The following is a 13,348-nucleotide window of genomic DNA, read 5'->3' on the forward strand; positions in this document are numbered from 1 at the left end:
AGGAGACAAAAGTCTCAAAGGTGCAGAATTCAAGAAGCATGGCGTCTCAGGATGGGTGTGAAAGTGACAAATAGGGGATCCCCTGACAGCTAAACCCAGGCACATCCTGGAATCCCGGGATGCGGTGCAAGTTTTCATGGCAGAGCTCACACCAGCATTGTGTGGAAGATTAAATGTTGTTATGCTTTGAGATTGGCACTCATGCTATTCATTTTTTATTAAGAAGTACAATGAAATTTAATGTATTCCATTTTTGACACCAATGTAACGACCAAATTAAACTAGATTTTCAAAAATAATCAGAGGCCCTGCCCCGCAAACTCCTCCTGGGCCCGGGGAGATGTTGGTCCAGTCAGTGGCAACTCCATCTTGGGTGCTGATCCACCATGCTGACTTCAGACCAGCGCCAGTCTCCTGAGCGCCTCCCAATTCCTATGTGATTTCCTGTCCCTAGTGTGTGAACATGTCAGCCTTGATGTGATTACACAGATTATGGGCCATGACACACCTACCACTCTGCCTGTTCTGAAGGGCTGCCTTTAATTGTCTTGCAAAGAGCACTTACACCTCTTCCCCAGGGCACAGAAGCCCTGGGTCTGGGGTGACAGGTACAGAGACCTACCTATCCTCCAGCCACCCAAGACCATGCTTCTGTCTGTAAATTCCCCCAATAAAACAACCTTTACTAACAAATGTGATTGATCTGGCTTATTCCTTGGTTTCTCGGCTCCTTCGGCATTTGGGGGCCGTGTTGCATATGTGGCCCTTTCCTGGAACAGGAGACAATGTTCTACATCACGTTCCAGGACAATTGACCTGGCAGAGCATGGCAGATGATCTCGGGGGCTTTTGAGCTCGGGGGCTTTTGAGCTCACTCTCCACAGCTCTCCTTCACAGTGACAGGAGTCATGCGGGATGGATGGCCTTGCCCGGGGCACTTTTCACTCTGCGAGTGCTCACGCCTTATGCTCTTCCTTTATTCTGTTAACGCTCATCGCTCTTCCTTTATTCTGTTAACGCTCATCGGCTAAAATAGCAGTTTATGTATAACTAATTCTTTTAGCATCTGTTGAGCACCACGCTATGCCTAAGGAGAGAAAGACCGATAACTGATGGTAACTGATCATCCAACCGGTTCACATTCAGGTGGGAGACAGACATTTAGATGAATAAGTCTGAAACCTGCTACGCTGGGAGCTTTTTACAAAAGCTTGGATCCCACTCCAAACCAACTGAGTCAAAGTGTCTGGGAGAAACACTGCCTGGGGAAGTACTATTTTATTAATAGTATTATTTGAGACAGTCTCACTCTGTCACCCAGGCTGCAGTACAGTGGCATGATCAGAACTCATTGCAGCCTCAGCCTCTTGGGCTCAAGCAATCCTCCTACCTCAGCTTCCTGAGTAGCTGGGACTACAGGTGTGGGCCACCATACCCAGCTAATTTTATTTTTTGTGTGTTTTTTTGTAGAGATGGGGTCTTGCTAGGTTGCCTAATCGTCCCACCTTGGCCTCTCAAAGTGCTGGAAGTACAGTTGTGAGCCACCATGCCCAGCCTGGGGAAGTGCTATTGGTTAAAAAAAATTCCCTAAGTGAGTTTAATCTATAACCAGGGTTTAGAAATACTGCTGTGGAAAAATAACTAAGCTTTACTAAGTGGTGCCATTAGGAATGCTAAGGGGGGAGTGATTAATGATAACCAAGCCGGAACCCAGGCAGGTGTAGGGAGAGATGGCATCTGAGAGTGACTAAGAGGGGGCCAAACACGGGGTGGGGCAGAAGATTCCAGAACAAGGGACCAGGGAGGTTAGAGAACGGCCTGTGGAGGGGCAGAAAGTGAAGTTTCTGCCATTGAAGAACTCTAGGGGCTGGGCGTGGTGGCTCACGCCTGTAATCCCAGCACTTTGGGAGGCCGAGGCAGGTGGATCACCTGAGGTCAGGAGTTCAAGATCAGCCTGGGCAACATGGCAAAACCCCATCTCTATCAAAAATACAAAAATTAGCCAGGTGTGGTGGCGGGTGCCTGTAATCCCAGCTACTGGGGAGGCTGAGGCAGTAGAATCGCCTGAACCTGGGGAGCGGAGGTTGCATTGAGCTGAGATTGCACCATTGCTCTCCAGCCTGGGAGACAGAGCGAGACTCTGTCTCAAAAAAAAAAAAAAGAAAAAAAAAAAGAACTTTAGGACCAATCCCTGGGGAGATGGTCACCTACGTAATTCTGGACCTGTGGGGATAGCAACTCAAGAGACGCGTGGACAGCATGGGCCAATAACTTGGAGGAGCAAGGCTGTTTGCCCTCGGAGGCCCGGCTTGAGTCACTACCTTCAGGTAGTGACCTTCAGGTAACAGCTCTTTCTAGCACCAAAATGACACCCATTAAAAATTCACACTTCCTGGTTCTGTGTCTACAGCAATCAGTTCTGGCTTTAGGTTTGTCGTTTCGGGTCTCGGTGCAATAATTCTTTTGAACTGTCTTTACAGGAAGACCTCATTTTTTTGCCCCCACGCCCTTATTTCCCTCCAGTTTTTTTCACTTAAGGGCCAATGAATCCAAGATTTCTTTGGAAAGAAAGGCGGAGGGAGGAACGGAAGATGGGTGTTTACGAGTCTGTGTGTACCAGGTGAGGGTGTGGCCAGGGTGTCGCCTGAAGCACCCATTTGCAAACCCACAATTTCAAGTCTTGGGGTTGGCCTCCTAACTGTTACCTCCTCCTCATTCATTCCATCCCTCCAGCACTGTGAAGCAGCTGTGCTGGTAGTGGGTCAGGGGTAGGTCCTGGTTACCTGAGGCTAAGACAATTTCATTCACCTTGGACACTTACTAGTTTGGTGATGTGCACTGACCTCGGGCCTAAGCCGATCATCTCAGGGACTCTGCTACCCGCGTGATGGACTGGCCAGGAGTGGGCACATGACTTAGCTGGTCCATCACTGTGAAGTCTCTCTTGCTTGGATGTGAAGGAAGAAACTTGGAGGCCGTGGAGTTTTTGGCAGTCATTTCACTTTTGAAGTCACTGTGATGGGCACCAACACATTACATTATCATTTAGTCAGTCTATGGTAGATTATTTCCAAAGATAATCCCCCATAAATTCCCTGTATGATAATCCCTCATAAGGATTAGGAGGAGTTCTCATAATCCCTCATAAGGATCCCTGTTGTACATGGGATCCTCCCATTAAGAAGTGAAATCTATGTCCTTATCTCTTGAATCTAATGGACTTGGAATTTATATTCACCAACAGAACAAGGTAGAAGTCATATTCTCGGACTTCCAAAGCCAGGCCTTACAGGCTGTATAGTGTCCACACTGACCCTCCTGGGCTGCCATGTAAACACTCAGGCTAGACCACTGAATGATGAGAAGCCAGAGAGACAGACAGCAAGGCCGGCCTGTCCCCAGTGTTTTACCACCCCAGCTAAGATCCCAGCTATGTGATTAGAGCCACAGGAACCTTCCAGCCCCAGCTGAGCCCCCAGAAGAATGCAGCTGCAGGAGAATCCCAGCCAACACCAGGTGGAGCAGAAGCACCATGTCGCCAATTCCACAGGGTCCCGAGAGATGGTAACCCACTCACTGTTGTTTCAGCTCCTGCACTCGCGGTCACTCATGACACAGCCAAAAATAACTGACTCACAGGGTGTCTTAGTCTGCTCAGGCTGCTGTAACAAAATCCTTTAGATGGCTATTCATACACACAGAAGTTTGCTTCCCACAGTTCTGAAGGCTGAGAAATCCAAGATCAAGGTCCCAGCAGATCTGGCATCTGAGAAAAGTTCTCTCCCTCATAGAAGGCCTCTTCTAAGCGTCTTCATATGGCAGAAAGGGCAAGCAGGCTCCCAAAAACCTGTTTTAAAGGGCACTAATCCCATTCCTAATCACCTCCCAAGGCCTCCACCTCTTGATATTTGGGATTAGTGATTAGGTATTTGGGATTAGATTTCTACATGTGAATTTGGGAGGACACTTTCAAACCATAGCACGGGGTGAGTTGGACTTTGTTTTTTAATAGTTCTGATTTTTTTTTCCTTAGATTTACCACGAAGATGCTGACATGTGTTAGAAAATCCAGCTCATGTGGTTTAAATGAAGACATCTCTCATAGCAGGAAATTCCAGGTGAGGGCAGCAGGGTTTTGGTGAATTGTCTGATTGTGCCGAGGACCCCTGCTCTTCTCATCTTCCCAGGTGGCCAGAGTGAAGATGCTCTTCCGGCCACCTTCTCTCGTGGGTGCAAAGGGCTGTGGAGCACCAGGCATTGCATCCAGACAGGGAACGCAACATCCGCCAGGGAAAAAGGAGCATTTCCTGTTTATGTTCCTGTAGGAGTGAGAAAACCTTGGCCAGACAACCCCCAGCAGGCTTCCTGTTGGGACTCATTGACTTGAGCTTGTTTGAAGCCAATCGTTGGAAAGAGAAATGGAGCTACCAAGATTTTCTCAAAAGAGACACAGTTTACCCTCAGCCACACAGAGGGTGGATATCTGAGCCAGCAAGGATAAAGAGGGCATGGCTGCTGCCCTGTAGTATTCGCTACAGAATGAAAAATAATTCGCATTTACCACTGAATAAAGCAGACACTCCTGACAGGCAGGCAGCCTTGATACAGTGCCTTATACAACCTCTGTTTGCGCCTCCACCCCAATCCCACAGTCACAGTTTACAAGGTAGAAGCTTAGTCAAAATCCGGCTCCAGCAGTCAGAGTTCTTGCAGGAAAATGAAGGTGTTCTTAGGAGGGGATTTGGAAAGGAGTTTGATGAAGGGACTGTTTGTTGCGGTGAGGTCATGGTTCAAGGACCCTTCAAAAGGGTGCTGCTATTTAGGGACCAGAAACAGTGGCAGACCGACAACATGTTTCACCCTAAGAGGCTCGGGGGAGGCGATAAGTTCTGTTCGTAGAGCCTGGAGGAGTTATGCAATGGAACGGGCACCCGGGAAGAAGAATCTTGGCCGCAGAGGTAAACCAACACTGGAGGATGTAGGGGCAGGCGGGAAGGAGAGGGGAGCAGGCCCCTGCCTCTCTCCTACCTGGTCTGCAGCAGGTGCTCCTGTGGGTGAAGATCCACTGAGGGGCACCACCAGCTTCCGGAGCTCAGGGCAGGCTGCAGCAGGACGGGCTGGAAAATGGAGAATCGGTGATTTGGACAAGAAGTGGGAGCCGTTTACTGTTCAGTCACTACGATTATTGTTCACTAGTACTCATTTCTATTCGTCTAAAAGGTGGCTAACACCATTTCTTTTCCGCAAGCACTCGGGAGAACATTCATATTCAACTGCGTTCCTAAGACCCAGACGGGGCAGCGTTCTCCACAGGCCACCAAAAGGTGTTGTCTGTTTGGTTTCATCAGTGATTATCTATGGCAGTAAGACAGGAAGTTGGAAACCAAGTATCTCAATTAAGTCAAGGCTGGGTGGATTTAGAGAACAAAGTGCTTGTTCCCCGGGCCAGGTCACCCTAGAGAAAACAGAGGCATTCTCTGGGATGCAAATGGTAGTGTTTGTGTGGCAAATACTCCTCAGCCCAGTTCAAAGCCAGCAGCATGAAGGACACGCCACGGGGAGCTGGAGACCAGGAGAAGCTGAACTCCTCTGTGGTTCACCAACCCCTCAGGCCACCTAAGTGTCTTCCGCTGTCGCAGCTTCGGGGCCAGAGGGCCAGAGGCCGGGCCCTGGGAGCCACCGGGTTTCGGAACCGGGGCAGCCACCTGCAGAGCAGGAAAAGCCGGCGGGTCGGCGGCGCCACGTTCCGGGGCGAAACCCAGCCTCGGCTCAGATCTCCCACCCGGCCGGACTCCCGCTCTCTCCCCGCGCCCCCTCCCACACTTCCACCTCGCCCCGCGATCTCACTGCCCCATCGAGGCTTCCGGGAGGAGGAGAAAAGTTTTCCCGCAGGAACCCGGGAAGGAAGCCCTGGTACCCTGACCGAGACTCCGGGTTCCCCCAGTGCCGAGCCCCTTTCCCGCCGCGCCCCGCGCCTGCGCCCCGGGAGGCGGAAGCAACAGGGGTTCCTCCCCGCGGCCTCTGACCTCTGCCCTCTGCCCCCAGGGTCTGAGGGGCCCGGGCCGAGGCGTGAGGGGGCAGGGCTGGCGCGCCGGTGCGAGCGCGGGTGTGGGCGCGGGGCGGGCGGGGGCTGCGGCCGCGGGGCGCATGCTCACTCGCGCCGGTGACGTGCGCGCCGGGAGCAGGGGCAGGAGCCAGCGGGGCCCGGAGGCTCCAGAGGGCGGCGGGCCGGGGAGGAGGAGACTCGGGAGGAGGAGAGCGCAGGCTCCGCTGCGGCCGGAGTGCCTCAGTCGAGCCCAACCCAGCGGGCGGACCGACGGGGAGAGAGAAGGCGCCAGAGCTCGCGCGCGGCCCGGAGCAGCAGCCTCGCCGCCCGCGGAGCAGCAGCCGACGCGCGGCGCCGCGGACCCAGCATTCGCCGGCCGGGCCGGGCATGAGCGCGGAGGGGCCGCGGCCGCCCCCTGCACCGCCCGGCGCGCCCAGGCCGTGACCGGAGCAGGGGGCGCGGCCGCACTCGGACCCCGGAGCCCATGGGCGCGCCGAGCCGGGCGCGGGGGCGCTGAGCGGCGGAGCGGGAGCGGCCGGAGGAGCCATGGACTGCAGCCTCGTGCGGACGCTCGTGCACAGATACGTGAGTGCTCCCGGCGCGGGCTGGGGGACCCGGGTACCAGACAGACGCGGGGCGGCCCCGCAGCCCCGACCCTGTGGCCGGTCCAGCCCCGGGATCGTGGGAGGGCTCCCATGTCTGGGACGCTGACCGCCCCCGGGGCCAGGCGGGATGCTGGGGAGGGGCCTCGGAGTTGAGACCCTGGGGCTTCCGACGGGGTCTAGGTGGGCACAGCGCACGGCCCCCGCCTGAGGCCGCCACCTGCTCTCCTGCCGCGGCCGCCTCGCGCCCCCTTCCCGCCCGCAGCGCCCTGGGGGTTCCTCGGAGAGACTGGCTGGGGTTCGAGCCGTCCCGGCGGACCGGGCGCCCGGAGAGAGCCAACTTCGACCCCACCGGGGCCCGGGTCCGGGGAGGAACCTTCAGATGCGGCTTCCGCGCAGCCGTGTCTGCGGGAAGATTAAGAGATTGGGAGGAAGCGTTACACTTCTGCAGAAAAAGCTAGCAAATGTGTTTGTTCTTTAACACCCCGGGGGATTCAGAAGCGGAGTTGGAATCTTTTTATTTTTTACCTTAAAGTAACCGATTAGATCAGAAGTTCGGGTCTTCTTGGGTTCCTCCGGAATCTGCCCCTTCAGTGATAAGCCAGTGAAGAGCTCAGGAGGGAAGACTCGGAAGGAGAAAAGTTGATTTTATTTTACACCAGAGGAGGGGAAACCGGAATCCCTGGCGTTAGGTGTAAAAAGGGGTGTGTGGCCGGGCGCGGTGGCTCACTCCTGTAATCCCAGCACTTTGGGAGGCCAAGGCGGGCGGATCATGAGGTTAGGAGTTTGAGACCAGCCTGACCAACATGGTGAAACTCCGTCTCTACTAAAAAATACAAAAATTAGCCGGCGTGGTGGTGGACGCCTGTGATCCCAGCTACTCAGGAGGCTGAGGCAGGAGAATCGCTTGAACCCGGGAGTCGGAGGTTGCAGCAGTGAGCCGAGATGGAGCCACTGCACTCCAACCTGGGTGACAGAGTGAGACTCCGTCTAAAAAAAAAAAAAGTGTATATGTGTGTGTAGAAGAGGAAGAAAACTGTCCCAAGCACAGCGTTTCCTGCCACTGTCTTGCACAAGAGGCATCATTGTTCCATAGAGGCTGGCGGTCAGTGGTCAGTCACAGGTTCGAGAAGTCGCATGCACCGGGTTTGGTACTAGAGAGGGCAGTATTATGGGAACTTTGTTCTTTCCCGGCATAGGAATTACCTCAGGCAGCCTTTCATATTTATGAGCTTTCTTTAAATAGGAGACCTTGGCCAAAGATAGGTTTCTTTTCAGCGGAGGATGCCAGATCAATGCTTTCCCCCGGATTTATATACTAACCAAAAACCTCGGAGAGTCAAGGGGGACTTGAGTGCACCTTACATTGTTTCCTGATGTCGGGGAAGCCTTAGGAAGGTCAGCCTGCTTTACTTAAGTGGAGAGAACTCACCCCTGGTGATTCTGATGATTTCGATGCTAGATCTGGAAAGGCTTAGCTGCAGGAACCTTGTGTTACCCCTTCACTGGTGCTCCAGCCCCCAATTCAAATCCTAATGTGAGTGGTAAACCTGTGTTTCACTGTGGTAACGTTATAGAAGACCCAATCACAGTGACTGTGGGTAACCTGCTGTGTGAGAGACGTGCTTTGTTGGGCGGAAGCTTCTGTTCTCAGTTGTGTCGCTTAGAAATGTGGGTCCCTAGATAACTTATTTTCCTGCCTTGTTTCCTCCGAGGGAAATGGAAGAGGGAAGGGACTAACATTCACTTTACCTGTGCCCGCGGTGTTCCCAGTTCATTCCGTTCCCTTCTAACACTCAGTGTTAAAAAGGAGGGTCACATTGTGGTGCTAATGTGCAGCCTCTTTCCATAGAAATGAGAGATGGATGCTCGGCCCACCCTGTGGAGAATCTCACCTTCCCAGCCAGTTCCTGACCCCTTCATCCTGGGAGGGGGACAGACAGACGTCCAATTTTGATGCTTTGACGCCCTTCCTTTCTCCAGGCCTTCAGCTGTTTTCTGTTATATAGATTTATATAAGTGCGTAGCTTACATTTTTAATTCCCTTTTGTTGGATTATTACGCCAGTGGCATCACATTTTCTCTTAATCTAAGGGGTCAATATTCTTTAGTGAACTTTTCCAGCATGTACGTTATTTGATAACATCTTGGAAATACAAGTTGTGGGATAGTATTATTTCTGTTTTTCTCATTCCGCATGTGTTTTTTGCAGTGTATTCGTCTGGCTACCTCACCCATATTTACACACAAAACCATTCATCTCTATAATTTTAAGTTCATGTCTATGGTATTAAACTAATTCGACTTTTTCCAGAAACAGTCATGATCTGCTTTCTTGTTATTTCGTTATCGTCCACTATGTGGGACTAAATTATATTTCCTTTTGCTACAGAAAAAGGAGTCTGGGATTGAATACTCATATTTCCTCATGGTTTCCTTACGTGACTTACTTTATAAAAAAGGATAGATAAACAGACCCTACTCCCTCTTGGTGTTCACATAGTCAATTCCTGGGACTAAGAAAGCTTTCCAGCTCCTTCTGATGTGTGAGGGTGGCTAAAAGATAAAGAAGTCCTTGGAAAACATTGCTGTAGGCATTTTATTGTGGGTTAACTCCAGAGAGATAGCAGAGGCAAATGAGTGAGAGAACAGATGAACGATTAGGCCAGAGTACTCCACCCTGTGGGTTACTAGTTGTTTGGGTGTTTGGATGGACAGGAGCCATGCAGAGATATTTTGTATTTGTAAATGGGGCCATGTTTGTATACTATAAGGAGGTGCTTGTGTGTATGGGGTGCTGTATGCTCCATGGGGTGATGTACGTGCGTGGGGGGCGCAGGGGAGAGCGTGTGGTGCCGTGGGGTGGTGTATGTGCCGTGGGGTGGTGTATGCACTATGGGGTGGTGTAGGTGCTGTGGGAGTCGTGGGGGTGGGGAGAGAGCCTGCGTGCCGGGAGTGGTGTATGTGCCATGTGTGCCATGGAGTAGTGTACATATTGTGGAGTAGTGTTTGTGCTGTGGGGTAGTGTATATTCCATGGGGTGGTGTATGTGCTGTGGGAGCCGAGGGGTAATGTGTGTGCCGTGGAGTGGCGTATGTACTGTGGAGTAGTGTATGTGCTGTGGGGTAGCATGTGAGTCATGGGGTAGTTCCTGTGCCATGAGGTAGTTTGACCTCCATGATGTAACACTTTATTTTTTATTTATTTATTTATTTATTTATTTTTTTTTTTGAGATGGAGTCTCGCTCTGTCTCCCAGGCTGGAGTGCAGTGGCCCGATCTCGGCTCACCACAACCTCCGCCTTCCAGGTTCAAGCGATTCTCCTGCCTCAGCCTCCCGAGTAGCTGGGACTACAGGCGTCCGCCATCACTCCCGGTTAATTTTTGTATTTTTAGTGGAGAAGGGGTTTCACCATATTGGCCAGGCTGGTCTCGAACTCCTGACCTTGTGATCTGCCCGCCTCAGCCTCCCAAAGTGCTGGGATTACAGGCGTGAGCCACCGCGCCTGGCCGATGTAACGCTTTAAAAGGATGTAACGCTTTAAAACGCTTTAAAACGCTTTTAAAACGCTTTTAGGCCGGGCACGGTGGCTCACACCTGTAATCCTAGCACTATGGGAGGCCGAGGCGGGTGGATCACCTGATGTCAGGAGTTCAAGACCAACCTGGCCAACATGGTGAAGCCCCGTCTCTACTAAAAATACAGAAAATTAGCCAGGCGTGGTAGTGGGTGCCTGTAATCCCAGCTACTCAGAAGGCTGAGGCAGGAGAAATGCTTGAGCCCAGAAGGCGGAGGTTGCAGTGAGCTGAGATCGCACCATTACACTCCAGCCTGGGTAACAAGAGCAAATCTCATCTCAAATAAGAGTATTTTTTAACAGCATGGATGGAGAGCTAGTTCCATTTCCTCTTCAGAGTTGTAAAGTGGGCAACACCAATTCAGGTAGTTTAAGTTCCGAGAGAAACCGGGGCAGCCTCAGCGGGAAGCTTACTTTCCTTAGATACTCTCTGGGCAGTGGCCTGAATGCTGAGTGGGAGCCTCCCTGCCCTTCTTAGCCATGTGGCCTTGGGCAAGTGGCTTAATTCCTTCTGCCTCAGTTTTCTCCTCTGAGGGTAAGAGCAGTACTCATTGCATAGCTATTGTGAGGGCTGAGTGAGGTAATCTGGGTGGAGAGCCAAGAATGGGGAAGCGCTCAGTCCATTTGTCATGCCTGGCTGTTAACATAGCTGAGTCCCTGGGTAGGGGTGGCTGGGGAGAGAGCAAACCTATGGCCTGCCAGTTCTGTTGCTCAGCTACCCGTGGGTCCCAGCCTGCTGGCATCATGGGTCCCAGGAGAGGTAAACCGGCACCCTGACACTGAGCATGGTGTGGAGCTCAGGTAGAATTCAGAAAGCTTTACAACGCTGTTGTAAAACGGCCCTGGATCTCTGTGAGACTGAGCATCCCGGCCTGGGCAGAACGCTTCACTCCCATTTCTCTTCCATGCCTCCGTGTAGGTAGAGCATTTGATTTTTCTTCAGAGTTCTGTGGGTCAAGAACTCAGTCTTGTTATGGTCTTATAATCTTTTTTCAATGATTCAGCCCAGATGTTCCTTGTTAGTTTTGTTCTTTTGCCTGTCAAAGCTTCTGCGTTTTTCTACCTTACCGTTCTTGTTTCTTAACATGTTTCTAACTTTCCAAGATAGAAAACATTGAAAGATCTGAAGGCTTTCCTTGCTGACAGTAGATAATTACTTTCAACACAAACAGTTATAAGTTTTTTCTAAGAGAAAAATAAACATTTTTGCTTCCCGAGAACTTCAAGCAGTGCTATATTAGAGTGTTAAACCTTCTAGAAAGTCCAGCTGTTTATATGCATGCATACATGTCTGCTTCTTTATTTATTACCGAATGGTGTGTAATGTGAACATCAGTGTTCAACTGTGAGGTTGCCCCTTCTGAAAGACGGACTTATTTATTTAATTCAGTTATGCCAGCCCCTGTTTTAAAACTTCAGAAATGCCACGTAATTTTGGAGTTTCTTTCCCTAATCCAGGATTAGACGATCCAGTGGGGCCTTGCTGTTGTTAGCTGCTGGAGTCTACACCACAGGAGCACTGAGTTAAGCTGCTTTAGCTGCCAAGGTCTTCAGGTATTTGAAATAAGTGAATCCTGAGGCATAGAATCCAAGACTAATAATCTGTCTCCAGCCGTGTGGTGGCAAAGCCTGTAGCACAGACTCGTAAAGTGTTCATAATTAACAAATGTTGAACCAGGCAGCTCATCCCACGAGTTCACCAAGCACCCTTCTTGTCTTCAGGGCCTCGTGTCTTCCACCTGGACATTCTAAAGCCGTCTGCCTAGATGCGTAACTTCACCTTTGTGTCTACACAAAGGTTGAATCATTTCCATCGCTTTTTGGAGCTATTGAATATCTGCTTATTAGGAACAAGCATCTTGAGCTGCTTTTATTTCTTGCCAGGGAGTGTATTTAATAACCTAGGGGAAAAATTATTAGGCTTGGCTATAGTCAGTTAAATTTCTAGGGATGAGAACACTGTCCTCACTTTACAATTAGTTAAAATTGCGTTGAATTCATGAACAAAAATACATAATTGCTTAACTACACATGAAATCCTCTATTTACAGATGTATTAAACCTTGAAACCCAAAATACAAATTGTTCTTTGGTGCTTGGAGCATAGGTTCAACAGAAACAGGGTTAATAAAAGATTCTTAAGTCCCAGACTTATAAATGTTTTTTAACCAAGTTAAATGCCAGTAAAAATGCTATTTATTTGCAATGAAAATCAATAGCAAGCAAGTTTTACAGCAATAGAAATTCAAGAAGATCAGATAAGGGATGATTTTCTCTTTCACTTGGATATTATTATCTGAGAAGAACAAAATAGTACATCCCAGAGGCAACGGGGTTAGGCGTCGGAGTCTCACAGACCCACATTCAAGTTCCGTCTCAGCTGCTGGCTGTGTGGCCTTGGCAAGTTGGTTGCCCGCTGTACGCTTGATGCCCCATCTGCAAGGTGGGGACTATGATGGTGCCCACGTGGTGGGTCTGTGCAGTGAGGGACAAGTCACGGCGCTCGTGGGTGCTGGGTACTCAGTGCACCGGGCGTCTTTGTTGCGTGCATGGATCTGTGGCTGCCTCGCCGTCCATGCTTCTGGGCTTCCTGAGGAGACTGCGTCTCACCTTGGGCTTTCCGGAACCCTCTCCCCACCCTCCTCTGCACGTGGAGAGTTGGTGACCTTGCCCTGCTCTCCCAGGGAGAGCGGTGGTCACTGGCGGGAACGCCCGCTGCCACGCCCAGGAGCCTTTCTGCCTCCGCCGTTGCCTCCTCCGCTGGGGTGAGTGACCCGTTCTGCCGAAGTCCAGTCCCGTGTGTGCTCAGGCCCCATCTCTCTCCCTCTCTTAGTGACACCATCTGCCCTGCTGCTCGCCGTCCTGCTGTTGGCACCATTTTAGACCCCACATTTCCCACCTGTCACCCTGCTCATTTTTTGACTTCCAGCTACCGTTTTTTTTTTTTTTTTTTGAGATGGAGTCTCGCTCTGTCGCCCAGGCTGGAGTGCAGTGGTGTGATCTCGGCTAACGGCAAGCTCCGCCTCCCGGGTTCCCGCCATTCTCCTGCCTCAGCCTCCTGAGTAGCTGGGACTACAGGCGCCGCCACCAGGGCCAGCTAATTTTTTTGTATTTTTAGTAGAG

The 13,348-nt window shown here is 51.1% G+C and overlaps 2 protein-coding genes across 24 annotated transcripts in view; one reads left to right on the forward strand and one right to left on the reverse strand.

Moving 5' to 3' along the window:
• LOC114673506 (uncharacterized) overlaps positions 1 to 6,289 on the reverse strand; it is a 30,700-nt gene extending 24,411 nt beyond the window's left edge. For 7 of the 14 annotated variants that reach the window (XR_013407778.1, XR_013407776.1, XR_013407775.1 and 4 more), the window contains exons 1-3: positions 6,027 to 6,289; positions 5,029 to 5,117; positions 2,844 to 3,013 (exon numbers count right to left, since the gene is read on the reverse strand). Coding sequence is in view for 6 of the 14 variants with exons in the window: in XM_077974072.1 (XP_077830198.1) it covers positions 2,860 to 3,013; positions 5,029 to 5,117; positions 6,027 to 6,149 (366 nt within the window). In the remaining 8 variants the exon portion in view is untranslated. Of the gene's footprint in view, positions 1 to 202; positions 1,088 to 2,843; positions 3,014 to 3,577; positions 4,320 to 5,028; positions 5,118 to 5,847 lie in introns of those variants that run through there. The other 7 variants (XM_077974069.1, XM_077974068.1, XM_077974070.1 and 4 more) reach the window with 5 other exon arrangements.
• Positions 6,154 to 13,348, forward strand: part of ATP11A (ATPase phospholipid transporting 11A) — a 184,986-nt gene continuing 177,791 nt past the window's right edge. For all 10 annotated transcript variants that reach the window (XM_028837362.2, XM_028837361.2, XM_028837363.2 and 7 more), the window contains exon 1: positions 6,154 to 6,631. In XM_028837362.2, coding sequence (XP_028693195.1) covers positions 6,593 to 6,631 — 39 coding nt within the window. In that variant the 5' untranslated portion in view covers positions 6,154 to 6,592. The remainder of the gene's footprint in view (positions 6,632 to 13,348) is intronic.

Source organism: Macaca mulatta, chromosome 17 (genome assembly GCF_049350105.2).
Source record: "Macaca mulatta isolate MMU2019108-1 chromosome 17, T2T-MMU8v2.0, whole genome shotgun sequence".
NCBI lineage: Eukaryota > Metazoa > Chordata > Mammalia > Primates > Cercopithecidae > Macaca > Macaca mulatta.